The sequence below is a fragment of the Ustilaginoidea virens genome, chromosome 1 (genome assembly GCF_000687475.1).
Source record: "Ustilaginoidea virens chromosome 1, complete sequence".
Lineage (NCBI taxonomy): Eukaryota > Fungi > Ascomycota > Sordariomycetes > Hypocreales > Clavicipitaceae > Ustilaginoidea > Ustilaginoidea virens.
Genome location: NC_057316.1, coordinates 7,281,713 through 7,300,676, shown reverse-complemented (window position 1 = coordinate 7,300,676; position 18,964 = coordinate 7,281,713). Strand labels below are relative to the sequence as shown.

Below are 18,964 nucleotides of genomic sequence, written 5' to 3'. Positions count from 1 at the left end.
CGGCTGGTCGAGTCAATATTATTAGTAATGCTGCATGCTCGGCCCCTTTCTTGCTTGCCGGCTTCGCGTCCTTGACCAAGGACGAGCTGGGACTTGCTAGCACTTGGCGTAAGACACGACAAGGGTACATTGGGCAACTAGCCCGAGTCGGGCTCAGATGTTGTCTTTCTTTCCAAAAAAAAAAAAAAAAAAAAAGGAGACAGGAAGAGAGAGACAGAAAGGTGGGTCCAGCCGGGCGTAAAGTTTCGCTTCCTTCAACCTGGAAGCATGCGTGCGCCGGCGCAAGTGCATAGAGCTGTGCCTTCTAGCTTTGCCTCTTTAATATGTAAGACGCCAGAGGTGCTGAGCCACTATAATCACTACGTACATAGCTATTATTCCTTGGGCTCGTAATATAATTAGTCTTCACATTTGATTTATTAGTCTAGAGATTTGGTATAATGCCATTAGCTTAAAAATTAAGGTTAGTGCATTTCTTGATAGGTTTGCAGCATACTCTTCAAAAGAAAGCAGAACTTTATAAACAGGCGGTGAGCGCATCACGGAAGAATGTTGAACTTCAAATATTAATATAGAAGTATTGCATCACAATTTTTGCGGCATAACAGGACGGTAAAGTAAGGCAGTAAAAGAAGGCAGGGCCCAGGGCTACCACAGCTTTGCGCCTCCTACGATGCCGGTACATTCAGCGCGTCGGCTAGCATCGACATGTATACGGTACCCAAGTTCCGGGTTTCTAAATGTCCCCCTTCCGGTCCTCCGTGCCCGGGCCCCTTTCCGCGCTCCCCCGTCCGTCCGCTACTGTTCCGGCCGCCAGTGCCGCTGCAAGCATGTGCAGTAGCGGGAAGTCGCAGACGCCCAAGGTGCTGCCGAACTCCTCTGGCGGAAAGTTGACCACTCGTGGCGCGGCCGGGGCGGGAGTGCATTCCCGCCTCTGTTCCTCCCATCCCCCTGCTACACTAGCCTTCTTGGCGGGGGTGAAGAGTTATTCGAGGCGGCCTGTCCGAGGATACCAACCATCTGGCGGCAATTCTTTGCGTGTGCTTGTAAGGGTTAAGGGTTATGCCGATTTACGCAGCCTAGCATGACGTATGTAGGATGTGGTCCTCGATGCCGGGGACGTTTCTGGCGGTCGAGAAAGCCATGTAGGCGGATGGCTCTTGGTGCGTGCTACTGTACATACTTTATGTAGCAGGTTGCATGTTGTGTGAGGGCAATTCACGTACAGTATGTTTCCGCGGGTTTCCTTGTACTGTAGTCAGGCAGGCAGGACTTGCAGGATCACGGCAAGGGCAACCGTTGGCACCTCCACTTCCAGCAACTCAGATTATCCAGTACCCTAGAGCCAAGCTTGCATTTCGTCATTTCGACGAGACCACTCGTCCTTGACTTTGAAATCCAGCGTCTTTTGTAGTCGGGCATCATGAATCTTCTACAGTGCTTTACACAGACGAGGTGATGAAGCAAAACTAGGCGTGCTGTTTGACACCTTGGTAAACATACTCTGCCCTGGCTGAAGGTATGTGTATGCATATATATATATATATATATATGTATATGCTTTGCACGTCTCCGCGCGCAGGAAGCGGCGACACCCTCCACAGTGTACCGGCCACATGCAACCAAGCCTAGACATGTTGCGTAGTAGTCAATCGGTGCGGGCCACCCACCTCGGCCCCATCTTGGATGCTGATTCCAGATTCCAGTCCTTCTAGTTGGCACTCACCTTGCTTCCACGCAAGACGAGCGATGCACACGTTGTTTGATGTCGAGCCTACGATGCCCGAGAGCCGACCCTGACCCTGGAGCTGCTGCCGGGTCACCCCCAACGGCTGCACCCAATGGGGCCCATCAGTGAGCTGAAGCATGGCCGGTTTCACACATGGCAGTCTGGAAATGCCAACAATGAACGGCACGAGCCGCACTTGTTGGTTGTGGCGTCGCGTCTTGTTGGTTGCAACCCGTGCGCGCGCCTACACAACTCAAACTCAATTGGGCACATTGTCAACTTCACTCTTTCCCCTCTTTCGACGATACCGTGCGAGTTGTGGCCTGCTGGCTCTTGGTAACCGCTGCTTTGATTGCTTTGGGCATACTTCATCCTGCGCGGCAGTAAGCCGTCAAACCGCGTCGCATGTACAATCATAATCCGCATGTCCGTCAGCAGTAGTCCACCCCAGGGTGAAGTCTGCTCGATTGAGACGAAACGCAAGGCGTGGCAAGCCTCCTTCATCCATGAGTGTCGTGCTTCATGTCAGTCGTCACAGTACCGGGGATGGTGTTTCAATCGCCCGCCTTGTTTAGCGTAGGGGCCGTTTTCACCATATCATCCTACATACCATATACACAACCGGACGCCCAGAAGACGGAATCAAAGACACGACACAGAAACCAATGGTGCGGCGGTGCTCAAAAGCCAGCTTCCAACCCTCGGCCACGATTTACAGGCTCCTAGGCACCGACTTCCGCAACAAAGGCATACCGGGGCAGCACAGCCATTCTCTCCTCAGGGCTAAACTCGGCATCGTCGTAGACCATTCTTCCCTTCTTGTCCTTTTCCCTCTTGCCCTTCTTCTCCGACGTCTCCTCGGCCTCTTGGGGCTGGGCGGGTCTGACACCTGCTTCTGCCATGCGGATCAGCTGATCAATATCGTCGCCTTGTCCGGCTGCTGCAACGGCCTGCTGGGGCCAGTGCCCGGCTCCTTGCGGGGGTCTTTGCGGAAGGGCGGTCGAGCCGAGGCCGGCGCCGGGCGGCCGGGCTGGTAGAGACTCGGTAGCTGAGAAGCCGTACGACGGTTGACCGGCGTAAGCCGACTGCACCGCAGCTTGTTGCTGATTGCCCTGCGTCGAATCGAATTAGCAAGAACGGGGTTTTGCAGCTGCGTTGGAACGATCGATGGGCGGCGTGAACGCACAGGTAGTGTTGGTGCAGCAGGGGCGGGAGCATCTGCTGCTGCTGCTGCTGCCTCGGCGCCAGGATTGCCCACGCCGGCCTTCTTCTGCGCCCTAAACTCGGCCAATCGCTTCAGCAGGTCCTCCGACGCCTCCATCTTGATCTTCTTTCGCGGCATCGCCTGCCCGGAAGCCGGGTTGCCGGTGGCGATTCGGCGGTCCTCCTGGGCCTGATAGAAGTTCTGGATGATTCGGTTGCGGTGCTGATCGAGAGCCTCCTGGGGAATCCCCTCCATGCCAAAGATTTCAACCTCGAGCCCCTGCCGGTTGGGCAGCGCATTTTCGACCTGGCTGAGCGTTTCCTTGTGCACCTGGTTCAGATGCACAGAGAGACCTGGGTTCGCAACGTCAGCCCAGCTGCCGCACCGCTCCCCCCCCCCCCCAGCAAAAACCTCGCAGCAAAACCTCGCAGCAAAGAGTGCGTCGGCGCGTGCCGCACGCGAGCCCCCCTTACCTCCGGCCGTGTTGAGCCGCCGCCCGCACCGGTCGCATTTGAAGTGCTTTGCTTTTTGGTGCGAAATGAGCAGCTTCAGGTCCTCGAAATCGCGCTCGCCTGCAGTTCCCCGCATTGTCAATTCAGATTCGCACTTTCGCGACACCCAAGGAACCCGGTCAGTACGCACAGTAGTAGCACCAAGGACGTGCCAGGACCTCCTCGACATCGGGATGGCCACGCTTCTTTTGCCCCATGCTGGCTGTGGACGCGCGGGCTCAGGCCCAGCTGGCGCAGTGCCGTGGGAAAGGGGGTGAGTTTTCCGGGCCCGCGGGGAGGGGATGAGCACGATGGTTGTTTTGGGCGGGCGTATGCGATGGAAATGAAGCGCTGCGCGTTTGGTCCTTGCTTCCGAGATGCAGCATGTTGACGACGGCAGACTTGTGTTGCTCGCAAGTTGGTGAGCTTGGGACCCGTTTCTGACTCGGTTAAAATGCGGCTAATTAGCAAATGAGCCCAAAGTTCATCAGCTTGGTTTCCGTGCGTGGTGCCGGAAATTAATTCCACGCGCCCCCAGTTGTTCCCGAGTTCGAGACTGCTAGACTTTTGGACTTCTACGCCTGGTGCCGCTTCAACGTCAACGGCGACATGTGCGCCGCAAGGAATTTAGTTTCTATGATTTGTCCTCTGACAGTATGTACACTCTACACATCAAAACAACTAAATACAATGGAGCAGAAGGGCGTCCTTGGCCTCCATAATCTGCTTTGCTCCCGTCGCCGCTCATACGCCATCCGCTCAGTGCGTACTGTGGTGACGGAAAATCAGCTCTAATGCATATTGACACGATATCAAATGAATAGCGAGGGAATGAAACCTTGGCGCCAAAAAAAAAAAAAAAAAGAAAGAAAGAAAGGAAGCAAAAAAAAAACGCCAGTATTCCCATCCTCCACCAGGAGAAACACGTCCGCAAGAGCATATTGCTCCTCATTCCTGGGGTGGTTGTTCAAACATGACCAACGGCCACTGTGCTGGCTGCAGCACCATGGCTACCTGATTGCCGTTATGCGGCATGCTGCTGTCCGTCATGACGGGTGCTATGACTGGGTTGCGTCCTGCATTGCCACCACCCAGGGTCAGCAACGCGTTTGCGCTCAGTCGCGCTTGACTCTCAGCAATCGCAGCACTCCAATCTTGCCAGGAGGATCTCCACACCTCATCGGGAGCTTGCTGGCCAAGAGGCTGGCCATAGTGGACGACCGCATCGTGTTGCGCAGGTAGAGGTGACTGAGCAGGCGCTACGGTGGTTGCTGTGGGGGGGTAGAATAGCCCAGGCTGCTCGTGTTGATAAGGCACTGCAGCATGGGCCGTCGCCGGGGTTTGCTGATTGACATACGCCACTGAAGTGAATGCAGCCTGTGAGCTATTATTGGAAGCGCCTGTCTGGTAGAAGGCCTCGGCTTGACCATCTCTGTGCGAGGACCCTGCTGAAGAAATGGGCGCATGTTGGCCGGGAGCAGTGGGATAGGATGATGATTGGTTCAGTGCTTGTCGTCCCGGCCCTGGCTGCGGTAAGGCCGACTGCAACAGCTGGCTCTGCTCTTGCTTAAAGTCTGCTGGTCCTTGGGAGGAATGCTTCATGTTCTTGTTCTTCATGTCGTACTCGATCCAAGCCATCGTTCGATCAATCAGCTGGGAAATTTGTTTGCCTATGCCCATACCGCATCCTGAAGATTTGGCGTCACCCATTAGCACATTGGCCACACTCTTGGCACCAATTCGGCTGAAGGAGCGGACTTCTTGGTTGTGTCCCGTCACTTACCTAGCAGCGAACTCATCTCCTTGATAATGTCCATCCATCGATCCATCTCTCCTCTAAGTGTTGCGATTTCTTCTTGCGTAATTTCGAACCTTCTCTCCCATCGCGGGAACAACATGGACAGGATGGCAACGCAGTAATACGAAAGTTGATACCACGTTGTGTCCAGTGCTTTCATCTTGCTCAGGAGCTCGACGGTTTGGAGGTATTCCCGGGCCATTTCTTCGCAGATTCGAGTATTTTCCGCAATCATGGCCCTATCATTCGTCATGGCCAAAGATGGATGTCGTATGTGCAGGCGTAGTTCGAGTAAGCAGCATCGGGCGAACAGGGGTCCGACCATTCCCGGGTCGAGCGCTTTGTGACCTTTGAGCCGCATCGAATCCGGAAGCTGAGCCTCCCATTGTTCTACCTGGGACTCTAGAGCAGCAACAACAGTCTTGTAGTTGCTCTGATCTCTCCGAACGCTGTACAGGTTTGCATACATTTCCATGACAGTGGGTATAATCTTGTGGCCGCAGATTGCCATTTCATAAGGACAAGGTAGTGTCCTCGATCTATCGACACCATCATCAGAGAGCAGTTCATCGGCAACAGGCTCCAGAAAATCCACATCAAAGTCCTGGACGGAAACCGGCATCGGGTAGCCTCGTTTGCCATAGATGGCGACAACGACAGTCATGATGCACCACCATGCTCGTTTGCGCAGCTCGTTTTGCAGGTCAGTTGGCTCACCCGCATTCTTCGTCCTGCGATTGAGGCCCAATTCGAGTGCCCGATGCAAAGCTATATTGACCGAGATTGATCCACATCCTGGTTTAGGAAACGCTCTGGCGTGGGAGGCCATGAGGATGAGGGCTTGCAACGCTTCAAAGCCCGGGGTAGAAAGTATATCATACATTTTGCTGAGAGCGAAATGATAATGCTTGTTAGAAATGTCGTTGAAGGTGTTGCGCTGCTCCAAGGTTTGGCTATTTCGCACTGCAAATTGGAACAGGATGTTTGCGAATACCATGTGCACCACTACTGTCTGAGATACCGTCGGCTTAAAGTCGGGTTCGTCATAAATTCTGGTCAACTGGGCATGCACTAGTTAGCGAAAACTACTGAGAATCTCTTAGAAGCAGCAGCTACTGCTCACCAGTTTGAAAAAGGTCGGCTTGTGCAGCAACGGGAGGAAGCAGGCGACGGAAATAAAGTACCACTCAGCGTACATGAAGGCATTTTCACGGGAGGGCAGCTCAGCCTGAACGACAGGGTTCACGCCCATGGAGGATCGCAGGAAAGCCAGCATGGATTTGTTGTACAAGGGCATTGAGGAGTCAACACCAGCCGCCGGCTCATCAATGTCTGGAGCATCAAATGAGGTAGTTTCAATTGTGGTACCTAGAAGGGTGAGGGTTGTGCCTTTGAGGGAACTGAAGGGGGCGTCGTCACCCACGACGCCCCAGCAGATCTGATCAGGACGGGATTGCCACTCCCTTTGCGGAATTCTGGGCCTAATGGTGGCGTCTGCTGGTTGCGAAGTTGACGCATATTTAATCCACAAAGCTCCATATCGCGACCAACCGTCCGTCAACTTTGAGCCTCCACAGGTCGAACCTGGCAGCTCACCGGCACCGGGTTCTGAAGGGGACTGCGCGGAAGGGGCAGTTTGTTGCCAGGGTTTAACTTGGACTCCTCTCTCGGCGCAGAGTCGCTCGAGATCTCGGATATGTGTGAGCATGCTGTTCTTCTCCCGCTCCAATTGTTGCAGGTAGCCTCTACGTTCCGTGCGTCCAGTCACGCGGTCCGTGACGTAACACTCGAGGTTCAAGTTGATGCAGTGCGAGCAGCCCTCGGCCAGGGCATCGCATCGAATCTTTCTGACCTTGCATCTGTCGCAAGCTTGGCCGGTGCGGGAATACGACTGAAGGCGATTCTTGACGACGGAGGAGAAGTCCTCAGGCCCGCGGTCGGATCTGGCTTGTTTCGATTTCCCGCCGCCGAGGGCAGCAGTGTCGTCGTCGCTGATTCCGCCGCCATCGGCTGACCGTTTAGCTGGTCTGGACGGAGGCATCCTGCCGGGCGGCGGCGGCGGCGGCGGCGGCGGCGGCTGCTTTGTCGTTCTGGGTGATAATCTGGTCGGCGACGACGACGCCGAAATGACAAAGTTGGCGCCAGTAGGACTGGAGTTGGAGCTGGTGCCCAGCTGAGCGGTAGGCCAAGCTGCAGTGTCAATGGCGTTGGGGACCGGCGACGAGTTGCAAGGGTTCGAGATTGAGGAAGACGGAGAGCCGGTCGTCGCACAAGAAAGGTTCAATGTGCTAGTCCCACGTCGATGTCCCACCGACTGACGCTGCCGTGTGCCGTGACTGTGAAACGACGACTTGCAGGTCGATGGCGAACTACCCGAACTGAAAGACCGAGGTGGCCTGGCACCGAGCCGCGATGGTCTCGCTGTGTGAAGCCCCGGTGCCCATGTGAAGTCAAACGACGACCTCGGAGAGGGCAGTAACGAAGGGTCCGAGATGCCCAATGATGTCGAGACTAAGGTTGAGTTTGAGACAGAACCGCCTTGGCCGAAGGAACGTGAGGAACTGGCATGGCTAGTGCCGTCGTCTGGATTGGAGGGGTGCAGCTGGGGGGTTTGCACCTGGAGGTATTCAAAGGTGGAGTCCATTACCGCCGCCATTGGTTCGTCTTGCGACATGGTTCTGCTGCCGCAATGCAAACTTGGCCCCTGATGGGCACTGGACAGGCGGCGAAGTGGTGGGGGGGCGGGGAGCCAACTGGCCCCAAACTGGCCGGGCTCTGGGTGGCTGAAATGACTGGAGCCTGCCAGGCGATGTGATGTGCCGCAAAGATTGCTGACTGGTGTTGTCTCAACCGGTAACCGACTGAAAGGTCAACTGTTATTGATGCTATGCAGTGTGGTGCTGGTTGGTGTGGTGTGGTGTGGTGTGGCGGCCGTCGCCCTGAGCGCTGTTTCGACAGCGGCAGTGCAGTGCGCCGCCGCCTTCGAGAGCCGGGTGACACCCTGAAACTCCCCGTGCAACAGTTGACTGACGGCAAATGGATCGTGGCAGGTTGGCAAGTGTCAACTCAATCCAAAAGCGGGCACGCGTGCAACAGGTCTACTAGGGTGACAAACAGCCTATGACACACACTAGTCAAGGGTATTCGAGAATTCAGGGGATCCTTTCGGGAATGGAATGCCGAAAAGGGAACTCCAGAATTGAGACGACGAATTTCAGTCGGGGGCGGGAACTCGTGATGCCGTCCCTGGTCGGCCAAAGCATATGCTGTCTGTCGGTGACAAGCCGCAGCCACCAACCAGACGTCACTTGAGCCTGTTCGACTCCGGCCTGTGGTGCTGATCCGTGAATCTTCAACGGTTATTAACCCCGGTCAGTGGGCAACGGCTCCATTAACCTGCCCAAGGCGCGTCTGGTGAGTTATCATGCATGCATGCGCAAGGAGCACAAGGGTACTCCGTGGGTAGGTAGGTAGACAAAGATTAGGCGCCGTGGTTTTTATTCCAAGCTGCACAAGTACTCGGAATCGAATCACCCACATGCGAGTCGAGGCGATCAGAGCCTAGGTTTAACAAGAACGGGGGGGAAAAGAGGTTTGTCAATTTGTGACAACGCCCGACACGCAGAGCACACGCATAGACATGCCACGAAAACCACATTCACGGCTTTTGTTGCACGCGGTCGGTCACCTTTGTGTTGCTGGAAGATTTATATAAACAAAAAAATCGATCAAGGGGCTTCTTCGAGAGGCTATTCATTGTTCCTTCTCGGGACAGGCGACGGCTAGCAGTAACTGCGATCCGTAATTACACCGAGTTGAACTAAGGCACGGGATAGTGTACAGATTAAAGTTTTGATGGCCGGCGAGTCCGACTAACTCGATCATGGCAATGGGCATATTTGCCGTTTCTATTAGTCGTATTCGCCACGGCGGACTGATCTCCACCAGAGGGAGGATACATGCAGCTCTATATAAATCTCTGTAATGCGTAGAAATACCATGGTCTTTTGTATGTGATTCTGAACAAACCCGTTGGTTCGCAATGCCCGAGGAGGCGTTTGTACGCCAAGTCGCGCCGGTAAACTCTATCTCTTGGCCGGCTACGTTGGCCCACAACCAGATGTCTGGTGTTATTCTTCCCACGATGCCCTGCACTCAAACTCCAACATTCTGTGGGCTTATTAGCGCTGCTTGGATTCCGAATAAATTGACGGCTTCAGAGTAAAAAATAACTTTTTTTTTGGTACATCGAGCCCGACATCCCGTACGATACCAGACTGTGACCTTGCCGACCTGGATGGATCGAGAGATATGGTGTGGCGCACTAACCGGTCGCACCGAGGTTGGGTCTGGTTGTTTTTGCATCATTTTTTTTAAACAACCTGGGTGAAATACAGGCCCTTCAAAAGAGGTGGAGGTTGGAAGGGCTCAGCCCATACCACATCGTCTCAGGGATAACGAATTGCCATCGCTCGCCTGGATGCAGCGCGCCTTGACTGCTTTGCCCGTCTCACTCCCCCGCTGGGCGCAGTCGCAATCCAGGAGATAGACATAGGCCCCTGTTTTAGCAACTGGAGGAAAATTGCTGCGTTTATTTTGACAATGGTCGCGGTACAACATGCGAGGCTTGCGTACCTAAGGTAAGGTAGGTATCTGTTGTGAAACAAGATGCTGATTTTTTCGGCAACTGGCTTGTGACGATGCAGGGAAGAGCTTCTCCTGCTCCAGATAAAGTCGGTATTCTCTCATCAATCTTGGGAAGGGGAGTACAACCATGCCCCTCACATGTGAAAAAAGGGGTTCATGCCATCCCCCTCATTGCCATAAAGAGAGCAACCTGGTCGGTCACTTGTCGATGGTCTTGCCCATCCCTGTTGATCCCAGTATTACCCGCGAACAGCAAAAAGGCGTCCCTATGGAAAAGTCAAGAATGTTCCGGTAAAAGGCCAAGTTCAACATTCAACATGCGGGACAGGAATCTTGATGTCGTCCAGACTCTACTTTAGTTGGGTTTTGCAATCTAGGGAGAAACATTGCCCGGAGCTCTTCCGTTGAATGAAAGCAAAAATCGGCAATTGGTCAACTGGTGCTTTTGCTTCCAGCTTGTGGAGTTGCCGGCCTTTAACCTAACAGGTAGGTAGGTACCTCTAGGGAGGGATCAAGGTACCTCCATCATCCGCCAACCTGAGATTCTGGCGACAGTTTGTAGTACCAGACGCTATGAATTGTAGGACATTTAAGCATTATCGCTGGCATACGTAGTACACCGTTGGGTCTGTGAATTTTTCTGAGTGTGTGCTTAACCAGGAACACGGTACATAGCCATCTCCGAGGTATCTTAGGAGGTACCTACCTACCTTATCTAACTGACACCTCAAAACCCAGGATTCAGGAACTTTCCGGGAGAGTAAAAAGATGCTCGGTTAGACCGTGACGTCAGCTGCACTGCCAATGTCCAACAGACACCCTTTACAGAGCAACTCTTCATTTGGCTCCCGCATGCCCTATGTGAGCCTGTTTATCAACCGATCAGCCTATTCCTGTGGTTGTAGTGGGGCGGTGGGGTGACTTGGCCGGAACTGCGGGGCAGCCATCACATCTTCTATTTGCGCTGTTTGTTTGCAGATCAGCCTCACTTCCCATCTTCACACCGCAATCCGCACTAGCCTTTCCAGCCATAGCCATTGCCAGCACCCTCTGTCTTTATCGCAGGCTGTGCCAAAGGTTGGTTTGCTGCTGAAATGTCGTTGGAAGTCGTACCGATCGAACACATCCCCTCATCGTATACGGTGTACCTCGCCCTGTTCCGGGATGTTCAGAACGCTGCCTTTCTGCATCAGCAACTCCTGGATCGTAATGCCGAATTTGAATATGCGTTTGTCGATGCATCTGTGGTACGGACGATCCCACAATACCCCCCGCATTCTACTTGTTCATTCCTGAAGTCGCCTTTCTTCCGGTGCAGATAGCTGACCATAGGTTGTTCCCAAGTCGTAGGTAATCTCCCGTCGCCAGCTTCTTTCTGCGGTGTTCAAAGCTGTCACTACGGCTGTAAATGATTCTCTGAAAACTCCCAATGTGCATTCCGAGATAGTGATCTCCTTGAATCCCTCCAATAATGTAAGAGGGGCATTTCGGGACGAATAGTAGTCGCACCACAAGACTTCTTCTGACCAGTCTCTGACGATGGCGGTTAATCTCAGATTGCCGACTCATACCGCCGATTCGGAATTACACCGTCAACGAAGAATCTTCTCGTCGTTAAGGTTACAAATTCATTAGAGTCTTTGACCACTCCATCGCGAGACAGCATCCGAAGCCATATGACAGCCAATATCGACGGAGTGTCAGTTCCTGCCACTGATTCCAACATCAATGCTACGACAGATCTTGCCAAAGTTCAGAAGTACTATAAACTCAACAGTATAAGCTGGCTGGAAGCTACCAAAGACGAAAAAACCAAGCGCTCAGAACTCGACACTCTCGTGATTAGCTCTATTGCATTACGTGGACTTTGAATGTTGAGCCAGCTGTACGCAACGAAATTACTTGGCCTTGCACCATACCTCGACACGTAAGTTTGCACCGCGATAGTTAGTTAGATTTTTCATCGTTGATTCTTCTGTATGTGATTTCAATTCATTCATCTCAGTCATCCCTATCCAGTTTTTTTAATCTACTGTGACCGACTACCGTTTAACCTGGGACAAGAAGTGTGTTCCAACTGAAACGCCTTGAATACTTTTGGACCAATGCAGGATATTCTTTTGAGAAAGAGAACAACGAAAAAGCAAAAAAATGCTGATGCTAATGCGAAATGTGGAAACAAGGCGCTCCATTGGACAGCTCTCGCCATCTTGGATCGCTCGACTACGCAAGACGAAGGGCGTTTTTAATACGCCGGACAACTTCAGCCAACATAGCATCCCGACCACTCCTGGTGCGTTGAACAGCGTCCTTGTTTTCTTGAGCGCGTCGCAGCAGGTACTTCATGCACTCGCCCGTGGTACCCCATACGAGATACTTGTACACAGGCAGCTTAGGTGCTGTCGAGGCAGCGTCAACGCGGGCAGAGTTGCTAGCTTCGACAAGCTCGCAACTAATCTCGTCGGCCATGCCCTGGAGCTGAGCGAAAGCGATTTCTGATTTGGCGCCACCGGCATCGCAGATGGCGCGAGCCTTCTGAACGGACTCGGCGTTGTGGGTAGCAAGGACTAGATGCGCTGAAGGATACTCGCCATTGCCGGAAAGTGTACCGTTCCACTGGCGAGTCAAGACACTGGCAGCAATACTGTCATAGCAGGCATCCGTATCGGCTTTTGTGTCGTGAAAACATTCGCGAGGATCGGATCCGAGATAGGCCCCACGGACAAGTTTGACCCCAAGGGTGAAGCGGCCCTCTTGAGCCTGAGCAAGGTGGCGACTCAACACGGATGGGATGTTTTTCTTGTATGCTTGGTAGGTTCCATATACGGTGGCAGAATCAGGTGAAGAGTTGTACTTGGTGGCAAACTCCATCGTCCAGTCGTCAATTCCATCCTGAAGGGCATTCTGTTCGGCATCAAATAGAAGACGGACGCCACGTTCATGGGCCAGTTGGCAGATGGAGTAGATCGATTCGCTGAGATACGGGTGTGCAGGAAGCCGGTTCCTGAGCTGGTACAGAGCTATACTACCAGCACCGGTGAATCTAGAAAGTTCCGAGGGGTTAGCAAACTCACATTCAAGCAGCGATCATGGGCGAGGGACAACATACTTTAGTGCAACAAAGTCTCCGGGTTGTGCCAGTCGAACGGTTTCGAGAGTGCCTTTGGTCCAAGGAACGATTTCGGTATCGATGGCTCTTTGTACCTCCTGCTCAGTCATGCTGGGCAAATCAACCCCCTGACCTTCCTTCTGCGTCAAGACAACCTCACGAGCGTATCCCAAGATGACCCCGGTGAAACCAATATCCTTCAGTCTACCAATGGTAGCCTTGACTTCGGCGGGGTTTTCGCCGGCACAAAACTGGGCATAGAAGGACTTTTTGAGAAAGAAGCGAAGGAGAGGGTTTTTGTCTGGGTTGAAGATGGGGTTGGTACTGTTGGCCAAGAGTTGCATGAGTCCCAGGGAAGGTGGCAGCAGCAGTGGAGATGAAGATACGACGGTCGTTCCCAAGGAGCGGAGGATCATGCTCAGAGGCAAGACAGAGAGCGGTGCGCGGCTGGGTTCCAAATTGGCAGGCGGAGGAACGGCACCGGGGAGTCCCGCAGCAGTCGACGACTTGCGTCCCGAAGAATGGATGCCGCGACGCTGGGTCATGACGGTCATGACGGCATAACCACCCTCGCCCGATGTAGCAACACCGCCGTGGCTGTTTCCAGCCATGACCGACGTCAGAAGAGCATATGCGGACGACAGTGAAATGGGGCTGCCATGAACGGCAGAAACTGGTCGATAGGAGCGAAGGGGCAAAGTGAGCCTTCGACAAGGGGCAGATGGCATCGCAGTCTTTGCGGGGTGGCGAGTGATGCGCGGTAGAGGGCCTGGCCTTGCTTGACTCTAGGGGCTTTGGATGGCTACCCGAGCTTTCATTCGTGGGGAAAGGGGAGCGGATGGGAAGAACGCAAAAGTGACGGATGATATTGGTGAGACGAGGGGAAATAGCAGGGCTATGGAAGGTGCAAGCAAAGAGGGGGCCCGAGTCTTGAATCAAGTCTTGCTTGCGCTATTTCCGTGGTGCGCATCAAGATGACAAGTCGTGGCCACTGCAGCGAGCAGCGAGTTGCGATCGCGATTGACGGGGGCCAAGAGAGGGAGAGATGTGCGAGACCTCTATATGATCATAAGGCCCAGGGAGCGAGAAACAGAGCAGAGGTTTGTGCGTCCGCAGCGTATCGCTGGGAAAGGTGCGTTGGTATAGTCAAGGTTTTTGCTGGGGTCAGTACGCCGCGGACGAAGAAGAATTTGAAGTCTCGTTTTAGATGTGCCCGCCCGCCAGGGCAGTGAGGACGCGCCTCTAATATAAGGGCACGGTTTCTTCAGGGTTTCTCGTCTGCCTTCTGGTATGCACCCAACGCTGGGTCGGTGTCTCTGTTTTGACCAGCTGACCAACATCGCGGGGCCCTCCCAGGGGGGAAGGCCACGGAGCGAAGGCGCGTCAAACTTATAGCCAATCTCGGGGGTTGGACAAGCCTGGGGGGGGGGGGGGGGGGGGTCGTCGCGGCGTCGTGCAACCCGCCTTACGTCCTTTGCCTGGGGGCGGTGGATGGGGGCCTCTCCGCCTGAGCCGGGGGGCCCAGGAACGGCTGGTATGTCCCTTGCGCCGCCAAGTTTGACGGGCTCTTTGCACCGTCACAACTCTGGATGGAGTTCTGCTTGTGGCGATGCCCGGGCAACTCGTCCGCCAGAGCCCAACGAGGAACCCAGAACCCTTCCTTGGCTGACGATTTCCCCGGGGGAGGAAGGGGGGGGGGGGAGCAAAAGTTTCACTCATCATCCCCTTGACACCACACCACCACGCGCAGGGTATGTACGCATCAACGCCACGGCGTCGGAGTCGCGCAGTCTGCTCAATGTCATCTCGAGGATCCACTCAATCCCGAGCCATGCCGTCCGGGACCCCTTTCACCCCTCCCCCCCCTCGCCAACCCCACCTCTTATCTAAAATCCACGACGCCGGGGCAGGCTGTGAAATTGCCCGCCCCCCCCGTTATGACCCTTCCAGACGCGAACGCAGGGCCCCCGGCTGCCAAATCGGGAGCAAAATCGATCACGTGGTCCTCCCCGATCACGGGGATCGCGTAGCAAAGCCCGATTGTAGCCGGCTGGGTGAGGAATCCATGCAAGGGATGATAAGACATTGGCCAATCAGGGCAGACAGCCTCGATTCTGGAATGCCTCTGATACGGCGATGTCGGGGCGGGGAGAGCTTGGCGTCGGCTCTGGCGAAATTGGCCGTCATTAACCCAAAAAAAAAAAAATAAAATAAAATAAAAATAAAAAAACTAAGAAAGAGAGAAACGAAAGGAAAAAAAGGAAAAAAAAAAAGCCGATGCAAAAGTTGGCGAGTGATGCCTGCTATCGAGGGAAATCATCATGACGATCTTGTTCTAATTAGTCCCGACTCGGTTTGCGGAATGGCAGGATGCAAATGCAAGTACGGTCTTTGTTGGTGTCGCACCCTGCTACATCGACGTTCCAACGTCTGACCCTTGCTAGATACGGAGTGCCGACTCTGGAGTACCGCCTGGGAGGTCGGTTGAGACATTGTGTCATATAATAGATAAGCTTGCCAATGTTGATGCCTCCAGAACGCACGCCCAAAACTCGCTCCCCCTTTTGCCGCGTGCGTTTAACGCAAGCCATTGTTCCCCGAGCATTCTCCACGCAAAGGTCCCGCTAGCGTCTTTATTTCGATTTCCTGCTTGACGGCGCCGCCAGACACCCCCCCTTGCCCCCCTACCTCTGCCTCGTCCCAAAATGACTGCGATAGATACAAGATACACAAGAATCACGAAAGACATGGGGACGGCTTGACGCCTGGACCCCCACGTCTGCAATCTACTGGTAACCACCCGAGGACTCGTTCACCATGCATGGGAAGTACTCCGTATACACACATCAAGGTTGCAAAAAGCTTCCAATCCCTCTGGCTCCCAAGTCATCTCGGCAGGCACGCCCAACCTGCTGCATCCCGTCGTGCAAGGCCCCATGCTTTGGTTTTTGCCGGCATCATTGCATCAAGTTCCAACGGAACCCCACCCACCACTGCCGGCAAGGCCGAGAGTCCGGACTGACACTGCTTTAGCCCGCGCATAGGCTCGGCAGCAGTTTTGGGCAAGATTTCTGCAACCATGGGCCAACGGGCCAACGGGCCAAGGGAGGGTTTGTGGAACTTTCCACCGACGAGGTTGCTGAATGCATGTGGAGTCTTGTTCTAGCGCGGTCAATGGGCTTGGGGGGGAAAGGGCGGAGATGCCGCGCCGGATTTTGCGGCTCTGTACAGAGTGCGGAGTGTTGTTGGTTGGGTGTGGCGGCTTGTTATGTAGATTCCCAGCGATGTCGGAGCGCCTCCACATACCCTATCGGCCTGCCTCGGGCCAAGCCAACCAGGTCCTGCACGCCCCCATAAGCAAGGCCAAATAGCAGGCCAAGCTTGGCTGTACGTCCAGCTGTCGTCAAGGAGAACCTGTCTAAACCGTGCAGCCAAAAGTGGGTGGCGTGTCAGCTCGCCATCGTCACTCAATCCAGTTTTTGACTCCCCCTCTTCCCACGTTCAATGTAGGTCACTACGCAATAAAAGGCACATGACGGATGCGCGATGGCTTGACAACAACAAGTTATGAAATCACACTTACGCCACAAAGAGAAAGCCCCCGCAACCGTCAGAGTCGCCATAGTCGTCGAAAACATGTCGCTGCTACCACGATAGCGATCGACTGTGCTTTCCAGCCCCAAAGCAACGAAGCTCCAAAAGCTCGTTTTGGCCCCCATCCGGAATCCCTCGCGGATCCCGCCCTGCATAGCATGGTAGTTTTTCGACTTGTGATACAGGTACCACCCGGTTGTAGTATCAGGCATCTTGTGCGCGTGTTCTGCCCGAAAGCGGAGTTGAGCCGTCTGTCCACCCTGCATGGCTCCAAGAGTGAAGCCTATGACCCCAGATGATGCCGAACCGAGCAGGATGCGGGCCGGTGTTGGGATGGACAATCGAGGATGGGGATCTGATGGCAGCGCTGGTGCATCGTGATAGTGTGGCGAGGACGAAGTGACGGGTATGGATCCAGTTACAGTTGTGGGAGTCGTCGGGCGATCCATGACGAAGGAATATCGGGGTCGTGGGAGGCAATCCTTTTCTTGAATTTCTTGTTTTGGAGCGCAAATCCTTTGAAAGTCTCTAGCTGTTTTCTTTCTTTTTTTTTCAGTCGTCTACCTCCCTTGACTTGCCTTGCTTATCTCTGCTTGGGTCGCCTTTCCTGCTTATCAGCCACTTGTCCACCTGTTGTCTAATCCTATTTTATCTAAAACGAATGACCTGAGTGATGGCTTTTCGACTGAGGAGGATCCAAGCGCGGACAGAGGGCGAATTCTGGGGCTATCCGACAGGCTGTTGAGATGAGCTTAACGATGGGTTCAGGAGTTGGATAACCAGCTTTACCCAATTGTATTTTTTTTCTCATTCAAGTCGGCTTGGTCCCTGAGCGGAGCTTGCCTATTACCGTGCCGTATGCCCCGCGCACGGCTGCTTCCACACGGTGATCCCTATAGGACCTGAACTTCGAGGTAGCTCACGTGACATGGCGTAGGATGCCTCGGACAATCCCATCCCAAGATTGGAAATTTGAAGACGTACAGAAATCACAATCGCAGAGCAGGAGCTCAAGAAACGACTGCAATAATGGTAGGTACCGAAGCGACACGATTCCCGTAACGAAAGTTGACTGACGCAATTGAAAAGAGCACCTTGGATGACGCTCACATCTCCGTCCGCTTCAAGCATGGCATCCACACAATCTACCTTTTTGTAGACGCAGAAGCGCCCATGTCTGAAGTCTCAAAGGAACTGGTTGAGCTATTGAGAGAGCGATATCCAGAAGGACTCAAAAAGTCACTACATCCAGCCGGGACTACCGAGATGCCTTCAGAACCTGTCATTGCGTATGGCGTACTCAACATTCCCAACGACCCTTCAAAGGGATGGAAGAAGATCAAGATCGGAGAAGACGGCATCAACACACCTACGAAATGCGGTATTAAGAACAACAGCATAATTGCATTTATGTTCGTCACAGATCCTGACGAGGAGGTTACATTTGAGGTAGAATGGCCAATGGAAGAAGACGAAGCCTACGACCAGGGGACCTAATATGGACGAGGATGTCCTGTGCCCCAAGAAGGAAAAAGTTTCTCATTTCTGCATCTGAGCGTTTCGAGCTTGCATCATCTACCGCATTCCAATACAGTACACTGCTTATCGACGCTTTTCATATTGGAGTTGGATGGGTCGGGTCACCGCAGAGCAGGCGCGAGAGTCCCCAGCTGGTGATAGTTTGGCGGTGAAAATAGACTCACCGCTGTGGACACTGGACAGCGCCATGCATACTTTTTTCTCGCCCAATCATGGTGAGGCTTGTATCGCATTTCCGCTTCGGGTCATGTTGCTGCTTGTTTGAGGCAAGTTCCTGGACATGAAACCAGATGAAGCATTGTGATTAGCCGTGAACGCCTCGGAAGGCTCTCCAGCGGCAGTAGTTGTACTGGATTGGCTCAGTCCTGACGCGGCTGGTATACGTTTGGAGCGATGAGTTGCAGGCTTCGTTTTGGCCATTCAATCGCAGGAATCGGAAACCACTTTGCAATAATTTTTGCGCTGGAAACGGCGTGGTTTGGTGATGGGTCCATTGACTGTCCGCTGAAAGGACGATAGCCTACTGTCTCAGTTGGCTCTTGTCTCAAGTCATCACCATGTTGCATTCTGCTAGGTTCTAAATCCCTCTGCCAACTCTCTCTCTGCATCCTGCAGTCGCTGACCGATCAGACTTGTCTCGAATAAATCCGTCAGTGAACCGTTCGTCCGCCAAGTTGTACGCAACGTACCAACAGCTTGGCAGACTATCCCACTTTTACTCGCCTGAGCAACGCGTCAGCCATGAGTTCTCGTATTTCACTCACAAGATGGGTGATGTGTTGAAACACGTGTACAGATATCGATGCCCGGTATTTTGGAAAGTTCCAGTCGCAAAATCGACGTGGCGCTTTGG

General features: G+C 53.6%; 7 protein-coding genes across 7 annotated transcripts; 3 read left to right on the top strand and 4 right to left on the bottom strand.

Moving 5' to 3' along the window:
- Window positions 1-2,451: 2,451 nt before the first annotated feature.
- On the bottom strand, window positions 2,452-3,642 carry UV8b_01743 (uncharacterized protein; the record flags this gene model as incomplete). Its single annotated transcript, XM_043139241.1, has 4 exons — window positions 2,452-2,841; window positions 2,916-3,286; window positions 3,407-3,505; window positions 3,576-3,642. The coding sequence occupies 4 exons, from the start codon at window positions 3,640-3,642 to the stop codon at window positions 2,452-2,454; spliced, it is 927 nt and encodes a 308-aa protein (XP_042995175.1).
- A 730-nt stretch (window positions 3,643-4,372) lies between these two features.
- Window positions 4,373-7,896, bottom strand: UV8b_01742 (uncharacterized protein; the record flags this gene model as incomplete). Its single annotated transcript, XM_043139240.1, has 3 exons — window positions 4,373-5,112; window positions 5,208-6,282; window positions 6,346-7,896. The coding sequence occupies 3 exons, from the start codon at window positions 7,894-7,896 to the stop codon at window positions 4,373-4,375; spliced, it is 3,366 nt and encodes a 1,121-aa protein (XP_042995174.1).
- A 3,067-nt stretch (window positions 7,897-10,963) lies between these two features.
- UV8b_01741 (uncharacterized protein) lies at window positions 10,964-11,740 on the top strand (the record flags this gene model as incomplete). The annotated part of the gene is made up of 3 exons (XM_043139239.1): window positions 10,964-11,116; window positions 11,220-11,342; window positions 11,426-11,740. 3 exons carry the CDS (start codon window positions 10,964-10,966, stop codon window positions 11,738-11,740), a joined length of 591 nt encoding a protein of 196 aa, XP_042995173.1.
- Window positions 11,741-12,092: 352 nt separating this feature from the next.
- UV8b_01740 (uncharacterized protein) lies at window positions 12,093-13,589 on the bottom strand (the record flags this gene model as incomplete). The annotated part of the gene is made up of 2 exons (XM_043139238.1): window positions 12,093-12,912; window positions 12,979-13,589. The coding sequence occupies 2 exons, from the start codon at window positions 13,587-13,589 to the stop codon at window positions 12,093-12,095; spliced, it is 1,431 nt and encodes a 476-aa protein (XP_042995172.1).
- Window positions 13,590-13,776: 187 nt separating this feature from the next.
- Window positions 13,777-14,210, top strand: UV8b_01739 (uncharacterized protein; the record flags this gene model as incomplete). The annotated part of the gene is made up of 2 exons (XM_043139237.1): window positions 13,777-13,940; window positions 13,976-14,210. The coding sequence occupies 2 exons, from the start codon at window positions 13,777-13,779 to the stop codon at window positions 14,208-14,210; spliced, it is 399 nt and encodes a 132-aa protein (XP_042995171.1).
- A 2,034-nt stretch (window positions 14,211-16,244) lies between these two features.
- On the bottom strand, window positions 16,245-17,021 carry UV8b_01738 (uncharacterized protein; the record flags this gene model as incomplete). The annotated part of the gene is made up of 2 exons (XM_043139236.1): window positions 16,245-16,396; window positions 16,562-17,021. The coding sequence occupies 2 exons, from the start codon at window positions 17,019-17,021 to the stop codon at window positions 16,245-16,247; spliced, it is 612 nt and encodes a 203-aa protein (XP_042995170.1).
- Window positions 17,022-17,601: 580 nt separating this feature from the next.
- On the top strand, window positions 17,602-18,069 carry UV8b_01737 (uncharacterized protein; the record flags this gene model as incomplete). The annotated part of the gene is made up of 2 exons (XM_043139235.1): window positions 17,602-17,604; window positions 17,662-18,069. The coding sequence occupies 2 exons, from the start codon at window positions 17,602-17,604 to the stop codon at window positions 18,067-18,069; spliced, it is 411 nt and encodes a 136-aa protein (XP_042995169.1).
- Window positions 18,070-18,964: the final 895 nt, after the last annotated feature.